General features: G+C 39.2%; 1 protein-coding gene across 1 annotated transcript in view; it reads right to left on the reverse strand.

Moving 5' to 3' along the window:
- Positions 1 to 804: 804 nt before the first annotated feature.
- Positions 805 to 26,528, reverse strand: part of KCNG2 (potassium voltage-gated channel modifier subfamily G member 2) — a 51,926-nt gene continuing 26,202 nt past the window's right edge. The window contains exons 2-3 of the mRNA XM_026699167.2: positions 15,682 to 16,487; positions 805 to 1,735 (exon numbers count right to left, since the gene is read on the reverse strand). Coding sequence (XP_026554952.1) covers positions 929 to 1,735; positions 15,682 to 16,437 — 1,563 coding nt within the window. The 5' untranslated portion in view covers positions 16,438 to 16,487 and the 3' untranslated portion in view covers positions 805 to 928. The remainder of the gene's footprint in view (positions 1,736 to 15,681; positions 16,488 to 26,528) is intronic.

A 26,528-nucleotide genomic window follows, 5' to 3' on the forward strand; every position in this document is an offset into this window, starting at 1 on the left:
TATGGGGAAAAAAAATCCAAGCAGAATAATTTAAATCTGAGCAAAGGAAATACCATCTAAGCCAGGGGTGGACAACTATGGCCCCTTTATGAGCTTTGGACTTCAAATCCCAGAATTCCTCAGTCAATCATGCTGGTTCAGGAATTCTGGGAGTTGAAGTCCACAAGCCGTAAAGGGGTCTCAGTTGCCTACCCCTGATCTAAGCCAAAGTGCAAAGCTTCCTGTGGCCAATAGCAATAATGCATAAAGAACTAAAGCAGGCCTTTTTACTGAAGGGAAAAAAAATAAACCATGGGCAACACAGGGATTGGCTTCGCAATTAATTCCAAAACGTCTTCATACCCATAAAGCAAATTCCCTTTTTAACCTCTATGCATATTTCATGATGTACAACTGCAACATGAATCCATTACGGATGAATACAGCTAGGGAGAAACTACTGCTGGGCAATCTTTATCAGTTTCTCTAGCTCTATGCAGAATGAATGGAACAAGAACTGCCTGAATCTGGATACTTTTTAAAACTACCTTAGCTGTGTTATTTCTTCCCACATACATACAACAGAAACAAGTTTGAAAATTACCTTGAAAAGCACAATTAGCAGCATTGTTAGTGCTGGAGAGTCTCTGAAATTCTAAAGGACTTTAACATTAAAGCCAGCCAGTCTTCAGCACTATGATGGAACGCATAAGCCGCTGCTCAAAAGGCAGCCTTTCTGGTTGCAAAAGGAGATCTAAGCAGTTTGGTTACTTTAAGATGGAGGTCTCCAAGACTTGTGCACTTCCACTCCTATGCTGGCTGGGGAATTCTGGGAGTTGAAATCCACTAGTTTTAAAGTTGCCAAGTTTGGAGGCCTCTGCTTTAGGACATAAATAGACTTCCATCCACTTTTCCTCTCCTGTTCCCCAGGATTCCAATTTCCTTTGCATCAGCAATTCTTAGCGCCTTGTGCCATTTCAGCGGGAATCGCTGCTCCATTACTGCCCTGTGAAGAGGAGGACTCTTCTTCCTGAGAGCTGCTGTCTTGTGGAAAGTTGTTGCTTTCTTCTAGTTCATGAGGTTGCCTATTAGCAGTACGCTGCTGTTCTTCCCTAAGCTCAATGTACGAGCGCGAGAAAGTGTGGAAAATGGAAGTGACCGGAAAAGCCATCAATAGGATACCGCTCAAGATACTGCTTAGGGCCACAACCTGCCCTGGAATGCTGCGAGGCACCATGTCACCATAGCCGACAGTTGTCATGGATATCACAGCCCACCAGTAGCTGCTGGGAACACTGGTGAATTCATGCTTGGCGCCCATTTCGTTTTCCGCCAAGTAGACAAGGGGCGAAAAGAGTGCCATAGCAACGCAAAGAAAAAGGAGGAGCAGTCCAAATTCCCGGGTGCAGCGGCGCACAGTGAGTCCCAGTGTCTGCAGCCCCAGGGAGTGCCTTGCCAGGCGCATGACGTAGAGGATGCGAAGGGCTCTCAGGGTGCGTAGCACCAGCCCCATTCTCTCCAGGTACTTGTTTCCTCCACCCCCAGGCTTGTTGCTAGTTTTGGGAGAAGCCATATCTACGATCAAAGAGATGTAGAAAGGCAAGATGGCCAAAATGTCTATAATGTTGAGCGGCGTCTTCAGAAAGGCACACTTGCTCTCCGCCTGGATAGAGCGCAAGAGGAACTCGAAAGAAAACCAAGCCACACAGACCGTTTCCAGCACAAAGATGTCATGGCACTTTTGGGAACATTCCCCCTGCAAGGAAGGCGGAAAATTAAGAGTTATTTAGCAAGCCAGCCAAAAAAAAAAAAACACTTTGAGATGCCAAAAATGCTCTTGTATTGTTCTTCTGTGTTCCTGTAAATAATCTGTTACAGATTTAAAGCTGCAATATAAAGCTAAACTAAACACATTTCTATGCGTTGGCATCTTTGAGACTGACAGATTTGTTATGGGATGGACCTGTCTAGACAGTAGCCTCCTTATCATGTGAACTGTTCAAATTACTCATTTTCCAAATTAATTTTCAATTTTTAAAGTAAATTTCTCTTAAAATAATGATTATTTTAACTTGATTTTTATAAATGCCTAACTTCTCTAGAGCAGTTTTTTAAGCCTGGCAATTTTAAGATATGTGGACTCCCTCTAGCCAGCATGAATAATAGCTTTAAAACTAGCCCTTTCCCCCAAAGGCCCAAATCCCAAATTCACCCTAAATCTTGGAGCTTGATTCTGGGGGGGAAAAAAAGTAGGAGCTACTCTACATTAAACATTTATGCTGGAAAAGCTTCTAAAACGTTTACTCTATAAAACAATTCCCCTCCCTAAATTAAAACTAATAACTGCCATTAAAAAAACCCAAGAGGTAAGAAAACTGTTTGAATATTATTCCTTACTGGAAAATGAACAAAGTTGTTATTTAAAGGCTGCAGATAAACTCACCAACCCAAAACTAATAATAATGATTTTTATTTGATTGTTTCATCTCCACTTCCAAATATAGGTACAGTTCAACCTTACCCTTTTCTTTATGTTGAATGTTAATCACCTCCAGCAAGAAGACAGAACAAATAAAGGCTATTGGAATAAACATGAATTATGTTTCCTTAAAAATTCTATGTACGTGATGAGGAGAGTACAGGGTTTAAAGGTGGAGCAAAGTTTGCCTTCCACATTTCCATTTCTATTTTTACTTTTGCAAAAAGAACCGCGCAAATTGTACCACTGGAAACCAGCCTTTTTCCTCCTGATTTTTGACAAAAAATCTGGGTGATTTCTGGGTGCAGGGAAATAGGCATCTTATGGAGTAGCAAAGGTGCTTTTATTCAAAAGGCAATGGTATTTTCTTGGGGTTTTTTTCCTCTTTGAAAATGTTTCATTTCTCATCCAATAAATTTCTTCAGTTCAGAAGTGAATTGCCTTTTGGAAAAAGCACCTTTGGGACAGCTATGACCTGGATAAGGAGTCTCCAAACCTGGCAACTTTTAAGACTTGTAGACTTCGACTCCCCAAATTACCCAAGAGGGATTCTGGGAGTTGAAGCCCACAAATTTCAAAGTTGCCAAGTCTGGAGATACCCCACACCCGGACCTGCATGATTGAGAATCTCCATAGACAGATGGGAAGTGGAACTTCCCCTACTAAACTGAATTATATACAGTTGATGTCCTGTTTTCCAGCAATGCACCTTCCTTTTCTCTGAAGATAAAGGAGTGTTGCCTTGCTGAATTCCTAAAATCCACCATCATTTGTGGAAGGGAAAATGATTTAGACCAGGAATGTCAAATTGGATTTCATTGAGGGCCGCATCAGGGTTGTGTTTAACTTCAGAGGGCTGGCGTGGTCAGGGTGGGCATGGCCAACATGACGTTATTCGTATCGTGGGGCACCTGTGGTGGTCCAAGCGCTCTGCCAGCAAAAACAGGCTCCCAAGCTCTCTTTTCAGCTGCGACGGCCTCCTGCAACCCTCTGCCAACAGAAACGGAGCTCTCAAGGGCCACATGCAGCCCCCCCAAGCTCCATTTTTGCTGGCAAAGGCATTGCGGGCTGGTCCTTTGCTGTTTCCAGGGGGGCCTCATGGGCCATAGCTAAGCACCCTATGGGCTGGATCCGGCCCCCGGGCCTTGAGTTTGACCCCCCCCCCCCGATTTAGACATTTCCTACAAGTCTGCTCAAGGAACTGCTGAATGACTGTAATGGTATATGGGAAGGACCTTGGGAGACAGGCGAGGAAGAGCCGCAATTTATACAGTGATATGATAAAATGTAATCCTCCCCTATGGAGGAAAGAGAGCAAAATTATTGCAGAAGGGACCCTCCCTAGTTTTGGGGAGAGTAAAAGTGAAGGAGGGGGGGTTGTCTTTCAGACCTGCAAGATTCTGTTATTGCAACCTTACAATAAAGATAGAGACAGTAAACACAGACATGCTTCTTGCCTGGAATGCCTCAAAGGTCTAACAGTGATTTAGATCAGGGGTCTTCAACCTTGGCAAGTTTAAGCCTGGCAGACTTCAACTCCCAGAAGCTGGCTGGAGAATTCTGGGAGTTGAAGTCTGCCAGGCTTAAACTTGCCAAGGTTGAAGACCCCCTGATTTAGATTACTCTATACATCAAGGAGGTGAAGGATTCACATGGAATAGTTTAATGAAAAGGAAAGGAGGCAAATATGACATTTCTAAGTTACTGCTCTCTCAACTGATATAATTTGCTGGGAGAAATTTGCAAAGACAAGGCCGTTAAACATAGTCAAGGTTCTGCAGGATTCTAGGCTTCCTCATTATTCTGGTTTTAAAAACAAACTAAAAGCCAGACCAAGGACTGAAGTGGTAATTTTGCCCAATCAGACAACAAAAAAGGAAAAGGTAGGAAAACAACTGCTAGCGTCTCATTCCCATCAACTGAAGCCAGCAAGAGTTAGGCAAAACTTTTTTAAGTTTTTATCTGGGAAAGTAACAGTGGCCCCAACTCTTTATTCAGGTCAACAAAAAACAACAGCAAAAACAGCCAGAATATTATCTTAGTAGATAACCATGCATATCTTATAAGGAAAAACTGAAACCCTACACTTCACTGTATTTCCATTCCATTATTTTGGATCATACTGGAATATTGTTAAGGTTATGATTTAAATAATTTGAAAGATAATTTGCCAGAGAATTAAGTGGCCCATTCATGCATATTATATATAAAATAGGCTGATCATAAAGAACTACAGTAGCTCTAGGTGTGGAATGAATATTTTAAACAAAGAAGCCTCAAGTAGAAAACTGCAACATGGGAAAAGAACATGTAATTCAGGGAGAAAACACACAACTGACATAGATCTCTTTTTATGTCACCTACGTTCAATTTCTTTTGGAAGGAGAACCGAAAATTATTTCCACATTTCATTGTTCATATATTTTATAATTTTATAGTTGGCACAACTAGATTTTGGATTGGAACAAAGATCCATTTAGCCTTGCATTCGGTTTTCGAATATGATTAGCTATATAAGCAAGAAGCTAGCAGTCTTCCTTCACCTCTTCCCTTTCACATTTAGTTCTTACAGGTTTTAGCCAATGGACTCATTCTTCACAAATTGCTTCAGCCCTTTCAAGTGACAAAACTAACACCAACTGTGTGACTAATAATTATGATTCCAGTGGTAGTGAATTAGATTAATTATACATTGTGCAAAGTACTTTATCTCCAGCCAGTACATTTTATTGCTTGCTTTAAGTCCTAATTTTTTTTAGAAAAGGATTAAAATATCTAATGTCATGCATAATTATATAATGTCTATAGTAAAATATTTTCCTAGCCATTATTCTTCTCTCCTATAAAGGAACTAAAAACTAATAACTAACAAAATTATCAAAATATAATAAAAGGGAATCCTGGGAGTTAGACCTACAGTAAGAACTCTAAAATATCTTACCAGGATTTACAGTACAGAGCTATATTGTTTTCCTGAAGCAAACCTGAACTTTTTGAGAGTGAGGAAATAACAGGCAAAATAATGAATTCCACCCCCCTCTCTTTTGGCTTGTTGCTACCACAAAGACTTCGGTATAAACATGCTCTAGCAACGTATTTTTTTTCCTGCCATGTCTCCATGAAGTTGTGTTCATAGTACACCATGCCATGAATGATACAAGCTATAGTTTCCTTAGCTGCATCAGTATTATTGAATATCAACAATTAAAAGAACCAACACTAAAGGATGCTATAGATTAGAACTTGCTTAAGATAGCAATAAAGGTACTGGAAGATATTCAGATATTGCAATGTGTCTGTACATACAAAGATCAGACTCATGCAGGGAATGACTTTCCCGTGACACTTTAAGGAAGTGAAAGCTGGACTCTAAAGAAGCAGGAGTCTGTTGATGCTTTTGAACTTTGGTATTGGAGAAGACTCTTGAAAATGCTTTGGACAGTTAGTTGTGATTGTTTTTGCTTTGTTTTAAAGAAACTTTATTCAGTCTGGGTTATGACAGAATGCAGTGTAAGTAAGAATGGTGTCGGAGGAAGGTTAAGAGTTGACCAAACCCTGTAGGCTTGCTCCCTCCCTTCCTGCTACAATACTATGATTCAGGCACTTTAAAAGCAGATTATCTAGGCCAGTTCCAAGGCACAACACCTGGCACAGGAGAGTAATTCCTGTACACATCGTCCTGAGTCTGGATTACTGCAATGTGCTTGACGTGAGGCTGTTCTTGAAGACCACCCAACAGATTCAATTAGTTCACAATGCAGCTGCTGGCTCATTGCTTGGCAATTGCTGTTATTAATATATCATTATACCCTGCACTGGCTTCCAATTAACTTCTGAATGCAATTTAAGATGCTGGTGATTATCTCTAAAGTTGAAAATAGCTTCATACTGAAATGCCCTCAGTACTTTCTTCAAACAGAATCAAACTCACCAGCTCATTTAGCTTGAGAGAAACTGTTGGTAGTCTTCCAATTCCACAAGGTTTGGGGGCTACTGCTTTCCTGTGGTGGAGCTTATACTTATGAATAGGCCAACTGAGGTGTCGTCCTAGTTTTACTCTTCCAGGAACAATTGAAAATAGAACTTGCTTGGGTGAATGATGATGATGGTGTTGGTGATGATGATGATGAATGTCATCTAGTGGATAAGTTGGAGATCCAGGATGTCCAGAAGATTATCTTCTGTTCCTCCCCCACTTCATAGTCAAACATTAAAAATCACTACACAGATTACCTAAGTAACAGTTCTTTAGCCAGGTAACTGTCCTGAACATGGAGCGCAAGCCTATCTGATCTCTTCCGGGATCCACTCCTTGTCAACCCTGAAGTTGGCCAAACCTTAAACCCTCTACCTGAACTCCAGTTAGTCTGTGTGCATCTGTTCTGCCAAATAACTGAAGATGTATTTACCCAGGGAAGTAGTTATGCTGCTACTACTTGTGGGAAAATGCCCGCCTCTTTTCTTAGAATCTGAATAGTGCAGAACATAATTAGGCTTTTATGAAAATGGCTCCAGACTCTCCCTTTCAAAGGGGATAATGTCCATGTGGCTTTGGAATGTGTGATAGTAGAAAACACACAAATTCCCTAGGGCTGAGGACTAGGGGTACCATGATAGCAGTGTTCCAATATCTCAAGGGCTGCCACAAAGAAAAGGCTGTTAAGCTATTCTCCAAAGCACCTGAGGGCAGGACAAGAAGCAGTGGGTGGAAATAATCAAGGAGAGAAGCAACTTAGAACTAAGGAGAAATTTCCTGACAGTTAAAACAATTAACCAGTGGAACGACTTGCCTCCCGAAATTGTGAATGCTCCAACACTGAAGATTTTTAAGAAGAGATTGAACAAACATTTGTCTGAAATGGTATAGGGTTTCCTGCTTGGGTAGGGGGTTGGACTAGAAGACCTTCAACTAGAATCCCTTCCAACTCTGTTGTTGTTATTATTCAATAGTAGTATTCAACTAGTATTGTAATACTTGTAATACAACATAACTAGTAATGTAATGTAGTAATATAATATAATACAATATACTATAATCAACAACTAAAGGACTTTTATTTTTCAAAAACACAATTAAGAGGGTTCTTGGGAAATAAGGGATGTGAACTGAGTTCTTGCTTCCTAGATTTATCTGCATGTAACAACTACTCAACAGCAAACAAACATACAAAGACACAGAGGAACAAAGACCATTAACAAACAGCTGAGCCCAACAGTGCTGCAAAGTAATAAAACATCCCTGATGCTTCTTGCCTCTACTTTCCCTGGCAGCTTTGTCCCACTGGTTCCAATTCTTCCAGGTTTTTGGGCAGAAGGCCTGAGTCACAAGGCCAGCCAAGACATCTGCTCTCATTCCTTGTTATTCTGAGGATTACAGCCAGAAAGGCAACGTCTAACTCTATCTCTGGAAGAGGCCAGCAGTTTTTTTAAAAACTATGTGGTATCTAGAGTCGCTAGCCAGCCAGCACCGTATACCATTCCTTGTCAACAAATGCTAAAATATCAGACCCTGGCAATGCCATGATGTTAAAATCATTTTTATATTCCATTCTTAAGACACTAATCAATTCTTCAATTTTTTTCTCCTGTTACATTTACTAGACGCTTTTCTAAAGCAATTTTGATGTGGGATTCCATATTACAGTGAACATGCAGAGAATATATCTGAGTGGTACGGTGGCCTAGAGGTGGAGCTCTCGCCTCACAATCAGGAGGCTGTGAGTTCAATCTTAGGTAGAGGCAGGTATTTCTCTCTGCGCACGCTGCGAATATATCTGCTGACCAAAACTCTGCATTGGTGACAGGAAGGGCATCCGGCCATTATAAAACACTCTGCTAGCTCCATTCAGTTGCCCAGACTCCACCCCGCAAGGGATTATGAGGTCATTAAAAGAAGCTGATGATGCAGACGCTATATCTGACCCAATAAAAGAAAATGAAAAATGGCTTGTGATGGTATGGCCATATTATTGAATGCCTGATGAACTGCCAACATTTTGAGAGGCTAAAGAGCAAAAGTAAATACGCTGAAGAAAGAAGGTATTAACGTGAGGGAAAATTGTTATTATTATAATTTGAAAAACCTATTTCAAAAATCTACTCTTGTGAACCATTTCTGCACAATCTTCCATAGCTGTAGTATTTGTAATCACACCCATAGATTGTAATCCCCTCTCTTAGTATGATAATGTGTCCAGGCCATTTCATCCTACTCATTTGCTAACCCAAGACTTTGGGTTTGCTCTCCTGAAGCAGGAGGAATGTGAGATTCCTGATGGATAGGTCTGGTCATGTTTCCTGCCACTGAACAAGGAGTTTGACATTTCTCTTGGATACAGTCTGTTTCCAATGAGTCATCTGGCTCGTGAAAAACCGCTCCAAGAAACTAAGCAGCAACCAATCATTTTGATGGAAAATATGCAATTAAACCTAGTGTTGGCTTTGGACTATATCTCTGTGCCAAGACATTTCCCACCCCATACCCGCTGTTTTAGTCTGAGTCCTACATTTAAAGGACACAAATTCCTAACAGCTTTCTCAAAAATCCTTAGGAAATAGCCACCTGCCTAAAATAGTAGATAAATAGCTGTTTGAGTAGTTTTAGTTTACATTAGTTCTATATTCTTGAGGTCTCTTAAAAGCTCTCGCGTGTGATTTGACACAGAATTTATTGCTTTGAGTGTGAGACCTTATAATACAAGATTAAGTCTCAATTAAAAGCATTCCTGCACTCTTCGCTCTTATATTGAATAGCAGTACTTGAAGCTTTAGGACAATTATTTTATACGTGGTCATAAAATGATACATAGCACATTTAGCATAAATGATCAAATAATTCTGCAAGCGACATCTCTCCCTCTCGCCCATGCCTAGTTTAAAAAATGAAAGCAAATTTCCATTCTCAGATGGTTATCTAGCATCAAACTCATGGACTGTCAGAAGTGCATATATTTATAAAACACCAATGAACAAATAATGCTCTAAAATAGATTCAAAATAGGCAGTTAGTATTTTAGGAAGTAAAATTCTCAAGCTAGTACACTTTTACTTTTTCTTGTTAAGTACTACATTTTAAATCCATGCTTCTTTTTGGTCCTACTGTTAGGTGCAAGAAATCTGGAGCCAGGGTCAACATGAATACAAGTTTATATCATTTTACCTCTAAATAAGAATCTGAACTACTAACAGTCAAAACAAACAGCTGATAGATAAGAGTAAATGGAATCCAAGGAGGACTGGACTTAGATCTCTTGTGGAAGGGATCCAAATTGATGACGTGCTTGACCCCTTCCATGGGCTCAGCCTGGTCATCTCCTACACCTCTCCACCAATCAAATTTCTCCAAGCTGTAATCTCTTCTCTTCCAGGAGATCTCCAAGAAGAATGGAAAAGTTGGAGACAAACTAAGACGTTTCCCACAGATCATTCTTTACTTGCTCCTTGTGAAGGAACAAGCATGGAAGAACATATATATGTAAAATATCAAAGAGAAATATATTTATACATCATTATTCAAGGATGAGAAGAACTAACACCTTCAACAAAGTAGGTTTGATAACGGGAGAAGAATCTGGATGAGATGGGAGAAGAGAGCTCTGTTGTTTGCTTTCAGTCCTAAAATATGCAGTCAGCCTTACCCAATCTCTTGTTTTCAGTATCACTGGATAATGTTGTTTATGATGAAAGTAGAACTACAGTTTGATGGGGCAAGCCAACTTTTTAAATGTTTATTATCAAACTACTAGATGCAACTACCAACTTAAATTGTCCCAGACTGTACCAACGTAGTAGTCAGTCCAACAGCAAATATTTTAAAATGTACTACTCTGAGGATTAGTTTGCTTGTGATGGAAAGCGTTAAAATATAACCATCTGAGAGATGCAAAACTATGTTAATCCATTGTTCATGATCACTAGATGTCACTCCAGTAGCATATTTAGTACTAGGCACTGAAGTACTGTACATCGCTTGTGAAATTAAGTTAGGCATACCATAGTAACTTACACATACTAGCTATGTTAATACTAAGGGAGGCCATTTTGGTGAATGAATGGAAGAACTGGGGAAAAAGTAGAGTAAATCAAGACCAGACTGAAAAGCTGAAAGCAGATGAAAACAAGTAGTAGTGTATTGCAATACAAGGAGATAATCTAGGGCCAACAGACACCCAAAAATGAGTTCTGAGAAAATATGGATCAATTTGGGGCATGCAAAGGAATCCAATCAGAGACAAAAATAACCGCATGATCTCCTGAGTACAGACTAATGAATCGGTAAACTATTATAAATGGGGGAATATAAAGAAAGAACTGTCTCAGAATATTGTGAGAGAAGACAGCAGTAAAACACGAAACAGTGGCAAATAACAATAAATTGCTCCAGACAGCCTCAACAATCAGTAAGGACAGAAAGTGACATTGTCCAAAAGAGGGAACAGCAATCAAACTTCTTTCCAAGCAGAAAAATCATACAAAGTGGCAAATAAACAACAAACATTTGGGAACTGATTGATAACAAAAAAACTATCTAAAACCAAATAAACAACAGCAGCACTTCCCAATTCCCAATTAAAAGCTCATTGTTTAATGCAAAAATAAAGTGAATTAAAACAAACAAAAACAAAAGTGCCATATTTCAAGAGCTACAAATTTGACAAGATTTCAAGGCTGTTGGTATCTTGGTATCTTGGCAATTCTGAGTGAGGATGCCAAACTTATATAACAGGAAAACTCACTTTTCAAATTTTTAAAAATGATTTTTTTTTTGTTTTCTTTCTTAAACTATAGGCCATCTGCATAAACCAGTAACTATATTTAATTGAATATTCACTATGTAAATCGGTCTTTGGAAGAGTCCAAAAAGCTAGCCGTACTTATTATAATAATCTATGCTTGGGAAGCAGCAGGTGATTACTGGCTGCTTGCAAGCATTTTAATGTTTCTTTTTATTTGACACCTAGTATCATCTTAGTATTGGATTGCTCACTGATCTGCAAAGCCAAAATAGATTTGCTCCTCTTTCATAGTTATACTAGACCAGAAATAGACACTACAATTCAAGGCTCTTTATGACATTTTGTTTTACTTTTCCATTGGCATATTAATAAGCGTCCTATCATTTCTTTGTTGAATTTTAACTATCTCCACCATTTGGTTGGTACCACTAATTATATTAATGTGTTATTTTAGGGAGGTTGCTTTTTGACAATGGCTTATTATCAGCCATGTAAGACTAACAGTTTTATCCTGAAACTATATTTTTATAGTTTTCTTGACAGCACTGACTGTCTAAAAATTATTATACCACATTCTCTGATGCATTGATTATAAGTGCATTTCTTTTTAGCTCTCCTCAAGCCACATCTCGGACTGAAAATATAATTCCTGTGCTCTGTTTTAAAGACTTTGGGTTGTTTATTTTACTTTTAGTCCCATCTCCACCATCTCACACAGTATAAAAATAAAAATCAAACTAATCATTGCAAGAAGCAGAAAGAGGAAGGCGTTATAGGTGCATCGAAATCTTCTCCTACACAACCTGCATTAAATGGAATTTAACTTATTCAGATCATGGCCATGCTATAAAACTGCTGTTGGAATAGGAAGAGGAATTTAGTATCACATTTTGCTGCTCGGAACTGAAGAGACTCCCAATGAAAAATAATAAGGAAGCCTGTAGAATTGGGCAAGCGGTCTGCCAAGTAGCAGGAAAACGTTAAACATCAGGTACAGGTCGTGTAATTTAATCACTCTGACAAAAGCTTCTCCCCAAAATTCTTCAAACTGATCAAGATAGTGGTATCAAGTTAATACTCTTCGGCCTTGTGCACAACAAATGGATCATCCTCAGGTAAATTCCTTTTTCTAGATAGCCCAAGAATAAATTACTTGAGGGAGGAGGTTCGTTCTCCGAGTTTGTGGGTTGGTTTCCGAATGTTTCATTGCCACACTAGATAATATCTTCGGTGGAATTTTGGGAATTCCCTCCATTTTTCTGAAGATATCTCCTAGCCTGGTAATGAAATGTTCGGAAACCAACCCACAAGCTTGGAGAACGAACCTTCACCCTCATCCTATAACTGAGCTACAGATATTTGCCACTATCGCAAAGCGTTTCTTGTACACTGCAGTGGTACAATGCAGGTAATCTTGAATTTTTATGTGCAGTCCAGAAACGCCCATTAGCTCACAGACCCAGCCTTTTCAGGAAAGCTTTGTTGTATGAACTAATTGAATGCCTTTGAATCCATGTGTCTGAAATTTTTCACTTACTTTTTCTATATTTTGACAAAAAAAACATCTTGTACCCAATCTAAGAGTTTAATCAAAGTTCTATCTTTCTATCTATCTATCCATCCATCCATCCATCCATCCATCCATCCATCCATCCATCATTTTGCCACAACAGTAAGCATCAAAACACTTCTGTGGATGTAGAATCAGCAAACTCTTACTAAGAGCCACTGACTTATGAGAGTTTATATTAAGATATATAATAATTTATAACTGTGCAATGTTTTTATAAAACTCTGTTCCATTAGACTAATTGAGCTAAGCAAGTGTTTGTACAGTTATTCATTAATTTGGCTTGTTTGAAGATAACATATTTAATTAGTATTTTTCACTAAATTTTGGCTCCTCCCTAGCTCTGTGCTACATCCTGCTGGAATACTCTTTTTTGCTTCTTGGAACAGTTCTCATCTTTCTCGAAACAGATTCCGCCTGTTCAAAGAAGAACTATTTTCTTTATTTTTAAAAAAATATTATTTATTATTTTATAATAAAAAATAAAATAAATAAAAAATAAAATACAAAACAGTAAAACAAAGAAACAAAAGGAAACAAACCAAAGCATACATTCAACCCTAACAACAACAACAAAAAAGAAAAAAGTAGTGTGCAAAAAAGAAGAAGAAGAAAAAGTAATCAATGAAATTTAACATTTTACATTTAGGATCCATCCTGGCTGGGTGCTGAAAGAAAAGAAAAAGCAGTGAATTCTCCCCTTTTAACAAACACACAAAGAAACACACATACACACACACACAAATATATACATAAGCACGCTTGCACGCACATACACACACACACACATAGAGAGAGAAAAAGCAGTCAATACAGTGAGCTAAACATTACATTAATCTTCAAATCCCTCTGTGAACCATCTGTTATTATATTTAGCATGTAGAAAGTCCACAAACTGTTTCCAGTCTCTTATCCAGCTGCCTAGTCCATCATCTCGAATCAAAGCAGTGACGAAGAATTATTTTGAAGTTACTGACATTGTTTTCTATTGTGGCCTAGTTGGAAAACTGGTAACTACAGGTAGTCCTTGATTTACAACAATTTGTTTAGTGACCGTTCAGTTACATCAGCACTGAAAAAAGTGACTTATGACCATTTTTCACTCTTATGACCACTGCAGCATCCCCAAGTTAATGTGATTTGCAACTGGATGCTTGACAACTGATTCATTTTTATGACAGTTGCAATGACCTGGGGTCATGTGATCACCTTTTGAAATCTGACCCGCGAAGTTAATGGGGAAACCCGATTCACTTAACAACTGTTATTACTAATTTAACAAAAACAAGTACAAATTTTGGGCTCAATTGTGGTTGTAAGTAAAGGATTACCTGTATTCTATTCTATTTCTTTTTATCTATTTATCTAGAAACAAAAATACATTGTTAAATGTTTTAAAGTTATTAAAACTAAATTTTCAGTGTAATGAATCTTCCACTTCTAGTTATTAAAAATGGATGTAATTGATATGTTACAAACTATAAACATGTGGTGATATAATATTAACAGTCTGAAATAAATGCTATGTACAGACAATGCCATTGCTCTTGAAAAAACCCATTAGACAAGATAGAGCTATACATTTAAGTCTCAAGAATTTCCACAGGGAACTTGCACTTGCAGCATCCTTAGCTATCGAGATACTTGGATCTTAAAACATTTTGGAAAAGCCCCTAATATTGCAGGATAACTAATTAGAATGGAATATTTCATTATACACAGCATTATAAAATCTAAAATATTTAAACAGAATTTAAAGTAAGAATGTTGTAAATATATTGAAACCTCTTAATAGAATTTGATGAGGTTTACAGGAAATACGACTTCAGCAACAGAGTGCTCAACGTCTGGAATACTCTACCTGATGCTGTGGTTTCTTCCCCAAACCCCAAAAACTTTAACCTTAGACTGTCTACTAGTGACCTCACCCCTTTCCTAAGAGGTCTGTAGGGGGCGTGTATAAGCACACCAACGTGCCTACCGTCCCTGTCCTATTGTTGTTGTTTTTTTCTTATATGTATCCATATATAACTATGTTTTTACTTATACCTACTAGCTTGTAAGCAATTGACAAAAATAAATAAAAAATAAAATAAAAAAATATTAATATTTTAATGTTGATTTTGCTCTTTCCATTTAGGTCCTCAAAACCCTTTACTGCCATTAATAACAACACTAGTATTCCTTGAGCTTGAGCAAAAGGCAGGCTATCAACTTAATAATTAAATATTCACTAATTTTCATAAAACCAAAAGAAAAGAAAAATGATTACAAAGTTTTCTACTCAAGGGAGAAATTTATATGGAACTATAAAGCAAAGATGCAGATTTCTGTTTATGTATGAGCTATGAGCTTCAAAACTTGCTCAGAGACAAGGTCTTGATAACAAAAAGGATTATGTCACACTAATTACTATTTTATGCTGATCAGATGAAACTATAGACAGTCAAAATTAATCTTGCTCAGTTTGCAATTCAATTAGAGTTCCACAAATACTTCCTTTGAATTTGCTGTGCTTTAGGGCCGTCATCAAAGAATTCAGACAATGTCCAAAATCTAATTACTGAGATATCTGTCCTAACTAATTCAGAAAATTAATATATAGGATCCAAGCTGGGTTGGGTACCAGGACCAGACATTTTGTCTTTTGAGCCCTTCATCTTCAGGGATCCTGTAACATTATCCTGGGACACATATATTCAGCTTCGTTTGTGAGTTAATATATAATACTATAATATAAAACTTACAGACAGAAAAGCAATTATAACTATGCTAAAAGTCACAATCAAAATGTCTGCTTAGGATAAAGTTTATGTTACTGCCATATGCCTATATGCATATACAAAAGCAAGCCAATAAACAAATATTGACAGAGAAGTCTCTGGCAGTGTTTACATTTGCGGGGGGACAGGACTTACCCGATCTTCTTCTTCTCTGAGATCTGGCATGGTGCTAATGCAGAGGCTCACTGCAGTGATGACAACAAAAGAAACCGATATACAAGCAAAGATCTTTCCTGGGATCCCTGAATGAGGATTTTCCACCATGTCCCTGAGCTTTCTCATGCACAAATGCAAGCGGCTGCTATCCTTGAAGGCACATTGGGGCGCTTCATTAACTTCTACTTCATCTTCAAACAATGTCGCCTCCGCTATCTCTTCTTCTTTCTGTCGTAGTCTTCTTCTACAGCACCACTCCAGATGTTCCTCTTCTATCCCCCAGTAAACCAGTTCATCTTGGAAAGAGAGTGCGCACATTTCCCTGAGGAGCCTTAGCTTCCCAGCGGTCAAAAAAGTCATGATGGTCCTGAAGGCACAAGGATTACGGTCAAAAAAGAATTCGTTGCAGTTGACATCATAATCATCACATATATCCATTATTTCATCATAGTTGTTGCATGATTTTAACTTTCCAAGCCTGGTCAAGGGACAATTCTCTAATGTGGCCCATGGAATTTTGTATTTTATGCCACCTACGTTGATTATCACATTTCTGGTTCGGTCCTCCCTACAGGCAAAACAATACAAGTCTTCCCCAGGACTGAGAAGTTTTGCTTTTTTGTAGAAGACGCCTTTCTTTGTCTGCACATCACAAAGTGTCTCCAAGTTGTTGTAAGAGTATGCAGTAAATTCGGGCTCTGTGTTCCCAGGCAGCAATGCCATTTCCTGATACATTTGTTACATTCATGAAGGGGCCGGAGCAGTTGAAGAAATGGGAGTATTGACTAGTGAGGATAGAAAAGGTGAATATATTAGTGTCAAAAATTGCATTTTTAATAAAGGCAAAAAAAACTCCTTCTGATGCTCTGATCTACATTAGGATTGCATTTTTCTCAAGAAACCATGCTGGTTTCCCTTGATATTCCTATAGTGTACAGAAATTAGGAAAACAGTTTTCACATTTTGGAATCCAACAAGTATAATTAAATATATTTAAACATAGCTTTACCTATAAATCTTCAATAAGAGTAAGAATCTTCAATATATATCACACAAGTTAAAAATTCGAAATAGGAAAAGCAACTTTAAAAGGGGGGGCATTCAAGATGTAGAGAGCTGTTAATTTGTCCTCGTAAACTTGACTCCTTGTATCACCAACCACATGCCCAGGGGGTGGTATTCTACCTGGTTAGACCGGTTCTATGGAACCAGTTGTTATGATGCTGCACAGTTCCTTTTTTCTCCCCCGACCATCAGCTTCTCTGCTATCCTGGGAGATTTAGATTAGCTAGAAATCAGGAAATCGTTGGATTTCTTGCTTTCTACTTATCGAAAAGCAGAACTGAACCTTCCTTAGGACTGAAGCTTCTATTTTTCATGCAGACTCAGCTAGCAGATTGCAGAAAGATAGATCTCTGAATGAATCTGTGATTCTGTGAGCAACTCAATCTGCCTGCCTGCTTTGCCTGATTTTGGATAAAAGTTGCTCTTTTTTATAAAAAATTCAATATTTACATACATAGTGTATTGTGAGTTTTGTGAGTTTGCTTGCAAGCAAATTTTATGTGAGACTCAGCTAGCAGATTGCAGAAAGATAGATATCTGAATGAATCTGTGATTCTGTGAGCAACTCAATTTGCCTGCCTGCTTTACCTGATTTTGGGTAAAAGTTGCTCTTTTTTTAATAAAAAAATTCAGTATTTACATAAATATTTATAATATTTACATATAAGCCATGCCCAGCCAGTCACATGACCACCAAACCACGCCCAGTCAGCAAGCCATGCCCAGCCAGTCACATGACCACCAAGCCACACCCACAAATTAGGCCACACCCACAGAACCGGTTGTTAAGAAATTTGAATCCCACTCCTGTACATGCCCTACAGTTCTCTACACAGACAACCTAAGGAAGAAGGGAATTGAATGGATGGATCACATGGGAACACCTCCATGGGCCTGAATTCTCACACATTTTCTATATTCTAAATTTCCATAAACATCTTCTGGATCTTTCATTCAGTAACTACCATGAAGGGGAAAAAAACCCTTGCAATTTTTCTTTCCTTTATTAAGTGGGAACTATACGACCATGACTTCCTTAGGCACAAAGCCAGCTGGGTGTCATTGGGCTGGTCACTTTCTCTCAGCCCTAGGAAGGAGGAAATGGCAAACCACTTCTAAAAAACTTTGCCAAGAAAGTTGCACTGAGTTGTCCAAGCAAGTTTCCAAAAATTGGACATGAATGAATATTAAAAAAGAAAGAAATCTTATTAGGACAAAATAGGAAAGTACTGTTTTTTGTTATAGCCTTTGAACTCATAAATTAACCCATTTAATTTTCAATTGTAATTATCTTTAGAATCATACAATAATTCCTTGAATGTATCATGATAAATCTGTAGTATTCGCAAGGATTTTTAAAGCTAAATTTTAAAAAATTCAAGCCAAACTATTGATAGAATAAAAGATATTCATATCTATACATCCTGTGTATAATCAGCTCAGTGCTTGATCAAATTTCAGTAGCAATATTCTGAGTAAAATATTGGTCCAGTTTAAATTGTACTCCATGAGAATATGGCTGGACTATACTATTTCAAAATGTATAAAAATATTCTCCAAATTTATCTGCTAATGGTGTTATTTCCAGCAAAAAAACAAGAAAGTTTCATTCTCATGTATTCAGTACCTTCAAAAACCAGTTTCTCATGAAAAGTTGCAAGATTTTTTTTGCAACTCTTACAAATATACAATTATTTGTATATTCTTTATTTTTATTATTGTCTTTATTGTATTTTAAGCAAAATAAGAATCTGAGTCTGATATCAGAATTTACATTTGTGATCATAATAGTCTTATATAACTTTATGCACTTTGTTCTTTAAGGTCCTAGAATTAAAATGTACAAATAAAATCCTTGCAAAGAAGTACTCATAATCCAATGCAGCTAATAATGTTGGCATTCTTTCATATGAGATCATTTTACAAAGAAATAGTTAACACTCTATAATGTCTGTAGAATGTATAATATGGGTTTTTCAAAATTTACCAGAAAAATTTAATGTAATCAAAATACAGTATTAAGGTATGCTTATTTGACTTATCCAAGATAGCCTGACTTCTTATTGTGGCAATATATCTGGTGAGCTTTTTCCTTGATACCTGCCCAAGCTTTCTCTTCTACCTCATTTCATATTACTGTATTTTATATTTTGTTGAGAAAAATGAATGAGAATCTGGCAAATTCTGAAGCAAAACATTAGCCACTATCATTGTCCTTATTTACAGTAGTGTCTCTAGATCCTACATAAATCCTGTGGACAGTCCAATGATGTAAAAAATATTTCAAACTTCCATTGGTTCACTTTACCTAACATAAATGCCTCCTTTTTCCAAAAAAAAATCATAGATATTAAAAAAATTAGTAAAAATAATATTTACCTTCACTGCCAATATAAGTGCAATAAAGAACATATGGATTAACGATATAAAATATTCAGAGTTTAGATGTAGGAATGTCATTTTCATCCCCAGGCGTTGCAGTATTCTTTAAGTTTAGTTTTGCAACCAAAAGGCCAGGAATTTTTTTTTTCTTTTTCCATTTCAGCATGCTTAGAACAAAAGTTGAAAACTTTTAAAAATGCTTTATTTTTTATGAAAAACAGACACCACTCTACCAAATTCATTTATTTATTTTTTTAGTGTACATATGATTTTCCATTCTCTGCTTGTCTAAATTATGGTGATGCTAAGGTTTGCTTCTGTATGTAAACATCGTATCAATTTAATGACTTCAGCTATCAGATTGCCAAACAATGGGTAATTGGTATTTTAACCAGGCAGATATATAGATGAGCATATAAAATATTGAGGGTTCTGACAGAGGGGAAGATCGAGGGAGGGGAGATGTCCCAAGGGACAGTGGTGTATTTTATTACGTAGCGATATATAGAGCTTTATTAAGCACTATTTGCAGTCATGCCTAGCTCTTATTCTTGGACAGGAATATGCTATGTTACTTCATCCAACGGGCATGAGAAGAATGGTCATATGCAAGGCAAATGATGTCCAGGATGTCATCGTTCAAATGACACAACCTGCATACTTCTATCAGATATCATGATATTAAAGAAACATGCCATTAAGATTTACACATTATCATTTTGACGGCACTGTAATTTGACGCACCACTGCTGGGAGCTCTATTGCTACCGTATTAACAACCTGATGCTGCTACCTCAGGAATTGCCCTTCTGTTATTTTGCCTCAAGAACAGAAAGGTACCTTGGTCTTCAAAGCACTTAAATCAGGTGAACCAATTCAGGCTCCAGGCTGCCTATGTTAAGCTCACGGTGTCCATACAACCAAATTGTTGACAGAAAGAGAAAATGATTAATACATGGAAATCATCAAATTATTAGTGCTGAGTTGATTTCACCACATTTTAATTGAAATTAAATCAATTTTAGCTTTGTCTATCGATTTTTCTTCCTGGCCATTTTTAGTATTTGGAGTTTGGTTTGATTTCTGGCACACACAATCTAAAGGAAGAATGTATTTCTTAGCTCAAAAGCTGCACATTTTGGTTGAAAGGTGACCTATCTGTATGGCTGCTGAATTTGTCCAAGCTGAACTGGAAAATAAGAATACATTAAAATACATTTTGATAATAGTAATAACTATCAGTATTATGAAGCCCAAAAGGAAAAAGGGCGTTGGTACTTACCTGACACGCCCGTTCTCTTTGAGCTGTGAAGAGCATCCAGTAGTGTTTTATAGTGGGAGGTGCTTCAATCTCCGCATGTCTAGGCTGGGCTTAATTTGTGGAACGCTCCTCCTCCTCCACAGTACTCCTCCCCAGCACTCCCCAGTTTGGGCAAAGACGAGAGACATAACCGCCCTCATCCTCAATGCCCTAACAACTCGTTGGCCAAAACAGGACCCCACCAGATGGAAAAAAGGGTGGGGCTGGATGCTCTTCACAGCTCAAAGAGAACGGGCATGTCAGGTAAGTACCAACGCTCTTTCTCCCATGAGCTGTTCAGAGCATCCAGTAGTGGGACATACCAAAGCTTGGCCTGTCCTACGGGAGGGACTCCATCTGGCCTGGAATCTCCTCCTGATCCCTGTGGACCCGTTGCAGAACTTTTTTGCCAAAGGAGGCCTCTGCAGATACAAACACAACTATTTTATAATGCCTAATGAATGGCGATGGAGAGGCCCAGGTTGCGGCTCAACAAATTTAAGTTATTGGTGCCTGTGTGGCACATGCTGCCAATGTTGCAGCGCTCCTTGTTGAATGAACTGTTATGCCCCTGGGCACCTGCATGGATTGAGTCTGATATGTTTTCGCTATTGCGGCCCGTAGCCAATGGCCTATTGGAGAAGGTGAGACCTTGCATCTCTGAGTGTTGGGTTGAAAAGACACAAATAAGGCTTTGGTTTTCTGAAAGCCGCTGTGCGGTTGATGTATATTTGCAATGCTCGCCTCACATCAATCCTATGCCATTGTAGCTCCAACCCTTGGGATGGTCTGGGACAAAAATTAGGAAGTATCAGCTTTTGTGCCCTGTGAAAAGCCAAATTAATTTTGGGTATAAACATAGGACGAAGGACCACCCAGTCAGAATGGAAAATACAAAGATCTTGTCTGACAGACAAAGCTGCAATCTCCGAAATATGACAAGCAGAAGTGATCGCTACAAGGAAAACTACTTTGTACGTCAGAAATTGGAGACTTGACGATTTCAAGGGTTCGAAAGGGCCCTTAGTGAGTGCGATGAGGACCTTGTTAAGGTCTCAGGTGGGATAACGGTGTACCGCTGGAGGGCGTAAATTTGTGGCTCCTCGAAGGAAACTCCGTATGCGTGGATGATGGGAAAGAGAAAGTAGACCTTCACAAGTGAGAACTGACGCCAAGGCTGCCACCTGTCTTTTCAACGTATTAGGTGATAAACCCTTGCCAAGTCCATCTTGCAAGAACTCTAGGATTTGAGCCACAGATGGAGAGATGGGATCAATTCGAGACTCAGTACACCATTTGCAGAAACTGGATCATGTGGCATTGTAAATGCGAATTGTTGTGGGGCAGCTTGGATAGTGGCAATAACTCTGTTGAAAAACTTTTCGCTCTTCAGACAACTCCGCTCAACCTCCAGATGGTCAGGTGCAACCATTGAGGGTCCGGATGTGGAAGGGGTCCCTGGGTTAACGAAACACTGGCTGGCGGAATTCTCCATGGTGTTGATACGGAGAGACTGCGGAGGTCTGCAAACCATGGCAGTCTGGGCCAGTAAGGAGCTACTAGAAGTACTTCTGCCCTCTCATCTAGCAGTTTCTGGATGACCTTCGGAACCAGTGGAAGTGGCAGGAATGCATACAGAAGTCCCGGGGGCCAATGACAGCAGAGCAAGTTGAAGTTCTCCGCTCCTTACGAGGGGTACCTGGAAAAAAATCTTGGGAGCTGAGCGTTGAGGGGGGAAGCGAACAGGTCCACCACCAGCTGTCCAAATGTCCTGACCACTTCTTGAAACAGGGACGGATGGAGGTGCCACTACAATTGATCAATCATGGCCCTGCTCAGCCAGTCTGCCTGTGTATTTGACAGACCCGAAATGTGCTCTGCTCTGATGGAAAGTAGGTTGCTCTCCGCCCAACGACACAAGCGCTCCGCTTCTCGTGTGAGGTGTTTCAACTGTGTGCCCCCGTTTATGTGAGCTTTGGCTGTTACGTTGTCGGTCAATATTAGTATGTGCTGATTGCGTACCTGTGGAAGGAAGCTGCGAAGAGCCAGGTGTACTGCTCGAAGCTCCAGCCAGTTTATGCTGCACAACTGTTCTATAGTGGGCAAGCGGCCCTGGGTTGTGAGCAATTGAATGTGCGCTACCCATCCAAACAGGCTGGCATCAGTGGTGGTGGTATGTCTGTGTGGCTCTTTGAAGAGGCAGCCTCTGTTGATGACTGGTCTGGTCCACCAGAGGAGAGATATGAGGACCTTTGATGGTACCCTAACCTTGTATTTGGAGTTGCTTTGGCTGGAGTGCTGGTACAGGAGCAGGAACCACTGGAGGGATCTAGTGTGGAGCCGGGCCCAAGGGATGATAGAAATACATGAGATCATCTTGCCTAACAATTTTGATAGTTCAGCTAGGGACACCCTCTTAAGACCCCTGATCTCCTTAACTAATTGCTGAATGCTATTTAGTCTATCTGGTGACAGGTAAACTTTGCCTTCCACCATATCTATGACTGCCCCCAGATGGGTTAACAGAGTTGATGGTGTTAAATGACCCTTTTTCCAATTTATTGAGAATCCATGTTGTTGTATGGATTGTAATGTGTTCTGCATATCTTTGACTGCCTGATGAGCGGAAAATGATAAAATCAATATGTCATCAAGATAACACTGGAGTCGTACAGGGATATCACGGAGATGAGCAGCTAGCTCTGCGAGAACCTTCGTGAAAGTCCTGGGGGCAGAAGCTAGTCCAAAAGGAACGGCCACATATTCAAAATGGTGGTTATTATAACAGAAATTTATAGTGGAAAGGCCAAATAGCAATATGCAGGTACGCCTCCGCCAGGTCTATGGACGTGAGGACGTCACCCTTTCTGGTGCCAAGTAAGATAGATTGCAGGGAGTGCATTTTAAACTTGCGATATACTAAGAAACGGTTGAGACGTTTCAGATCGAATATTGCTCTCCACCCCCCCAAACTTTTGGGAACAACAAAAACATGTGAATAGAAACCTCGCCCTCGTTGGTTGGTGGCTACTGGCTGGATGAATCGTATGTCCAGTAGGTGTTGGATAGCTGTTTCCTTGAGATTACGTTTAACCGAGTCTCTGGAGAGAGGGCATGACATGAAAAAATCTGGGGGAGTGGATTGAAACTCCAGTGCAAGGCCAAATCTAATCATGTCTCTGACCCAGGAATCAGAGGTTGAGGAGTCCCATTGGTCCGCGAATAATTTAAGGCATCCGCCAATGGGGGTCAGGTCCAGGGAGTTGTCTTGGACGCTGAAAGGGCCTGTTTCCTGCTCCCCGAAAGGATCTCTTGGATTGACCACCCCTTCTGCTCCTATCCCCGAAGTCGGACCTGTCTGGCTGCTGCCCTGGTCTGAATGATGGGGGTCTCTGGTATCTGGGTGAAAAAGATCCCTGGTAAAAGGGCCGAAAGGATCCCCTCCGAAAGGACTGGGGGTTTCTAGGATCTGACTTCTGGAAAAGGGAAGGAAGAATTTTCTTTTTGTTTTGGGTTTCAATTAGTAGCGGAACAAGGGAAAGGCCAAACAGTCTGTCTCTCACATTGGGAATGAAGCCAGCTTGCATTTGTGCTTAAAGTCCACTTGCCAATGTTTTAACCATAGCAAGCGTTGCGTTGTGGAATGTGAAGTAATGGCCCTGGCTGAAAACTTGATTGCATGATAAGTTGCGTCAGCTGAGAATTCAGCAGCTGCTATAAGTTTAGCAATATCTTGGTGCGCTCTAAGGTTAGAATCAGGGAATGTTCCCGTAAGAGGCTGAGCCATCTGAGAGAAGAATGGGTGAAGAAGGAGGCGGCCGTGGCTGCTCTGATGGCTCACGTGTCAGACGGATGGGCTCTGCGTAGGGCTAGCTCGGCCCGTTTTTCCTCTGGCTTTAATGCCTCCAGCGCATCACTGGGAATGGAGGAGGATGCTAATCCCACTATAGGTTCATCTACCTCGGGAGTATTCAATAATCTTGAGAAATCAGGAGCAAAATTGAAATATTTCCTGTCATATCCAGTGGGGGCTGGGTACACTGCTGCAGAGGCCCACTGTTTCTGTACCAGGTCCGAAAACATGGGAGGAACTGGGATCACCTCTGCTTCGACTACTGGTTGGTTGAAAATTAGATCCTCTGGTCCCTCTTCCGAAGGAGTTGGAGTGGTAGAAGGGGGTGACTTGTTTAGACGTGCAATATTTTTTGCCTTAAACAAGAGTGATCTGAAAAGTTGTGGGCAGAATAAGCCTGTAAAAACAGGTTGGTCAGGAACAAGGCCCTCATCCTCAGACATTCCTCTTTCTAAGGGGTCTGCTTCTGACAGGGGCTCGCTGTCATGTATTGATCCTGATTCAATCTCTTCCATTTGATCAATTTGATCCACTTCTTCCTCCTCCTCCTCCTCCTCAGTCAGCCCTTGGAGGGGGACCTCCCCTTGTAAATGTACCTGGGTATGGTGCTGCTCCCATCTGGTCAATGACCTCAGCGATTAGGAATCATGATCGGTGATCACAGGATAACTGCGTGTTGAAGACCTACTGCGATTCCCTGGCAGATTGCCAGCTCCATCCAGGCCTTCTAACAAGGAAACAATTATTCCTGTTTCGGCCAAGGAAGAATCACAAGCACTGCCTATCTCTCATAAGGCTGAGCCAAAACTGGGGAATGCTGGGGAGGAGTACCGTGGAGGAGGAGGAGCGTTCCACAAATTAAGCCCAGCCTAGACATGCGGAGACTGAAGCACCTCCCACTATAAAACACTACTGGATGCTCTGAACAGCTCATGGGAGAACAAGAAGAAGCTAACTTGCATGGAGCCTTGTATTATTTTCCTTTCAGTTGCAATTTTTCTCCCACCTTCCCAACATACCCTTCATTCTCTCACTCTCTATCTCACACACACACAACCACGCACACTTTTCACTGTGACTTGCAATATGGATGCATCTAAATTGATTTCCATATGTAAATCTCCTTGCTGCATTTTTCTCCTTTGTACCAATCATTAGCTTAAAAAGCAAATACTGAAACTGAAAGTTAAAAATATGTACAGAACAATGGAAGTTGTATTCTAATACCAGATGGCAATATAAGGCTATTATGAGCATTAAGAACTATAGCCTGAAAGGTAATTATAAAATTTAAAAACTTTACTATAAAGCAGAATATGAAGAACTTTAGAACTGCAAGTGAATTCACACAAAATATCTGGTTATCTACAACAAGCAGTAATGGCAATTTCAATTATCACCTTGTCATACTTCTTATTAATTTACATTAGAGTGGCAAAATACTAGAAAATCTAATTGAAGTACTGAGGTTTCATTGGTGACCTAAAATTAAAAAGTTACCTTAAAAATTATATTCAACTTACAACTCCATTAAGCTCTGAACAGCTTGTAAATAAGAAGTAAAATCAAGATTTTAATGCCCATGTGTATTCTAATTGAGTTTTCTATTTTTTTTACATACCTTTAGTACATAATATACTACTTCAGATCTACTTCATTTGATCATAACCAATCTACATTCTGAATTAAAATCATTAAAATATTTTCCTAAATAAATTGTATATAATATGCAAATACTATTTTCTTTCTTGATTTACAGCTGAGTTGGACAGTTTAACCTCTAAAGGCATATGTACAAGATTATACTGTAATCAGACAATAGTATATATTTAATCGGCCAAAGTTGTCTTAGAACTGCAAAACTGAAAGAAGCACATTCTAGCCTTTAATATCAACCACAGGTTGAACGATTATGAGGTTTACTATGTATGCTAGATTTTGTTTAGTTACAACAATCTATTTAATCTTCCTTAAAAATATTTTGATCAAAAGACTGGTTATCAAATATTTAAATAAATGCAATATTTAAAAATAATTTTCAAAATTGAATGAGGCTTTAGACTTCAGAAAAGTCCAAAAAATTGTGTTGTGCACTACATTAAAAAAACAACCTTGGAAGCGTACAGATTACTTCTATTGAAGGATAACATTCATATATCATTCACATGATAAATGTGATAAATTAGCAATTTCTAATAGAAGAGCACAATAAACTCATATGAGCAA

Source organism: Pseudonaja textilis, chromosome 3 (genome assembly GCF_049901715.1).
Source record: "Pseudonaja textilis isolate UNSWEBS1 chromosome 3, rPseTex1.2, whole genome shotgun sequence".
Lineage (NCBI taxonomy): Eukaryota > Metazoa > Chordata > Lepidosauria > Squamata > Elapidae > Pseudonaja > Pseudonaja textilis.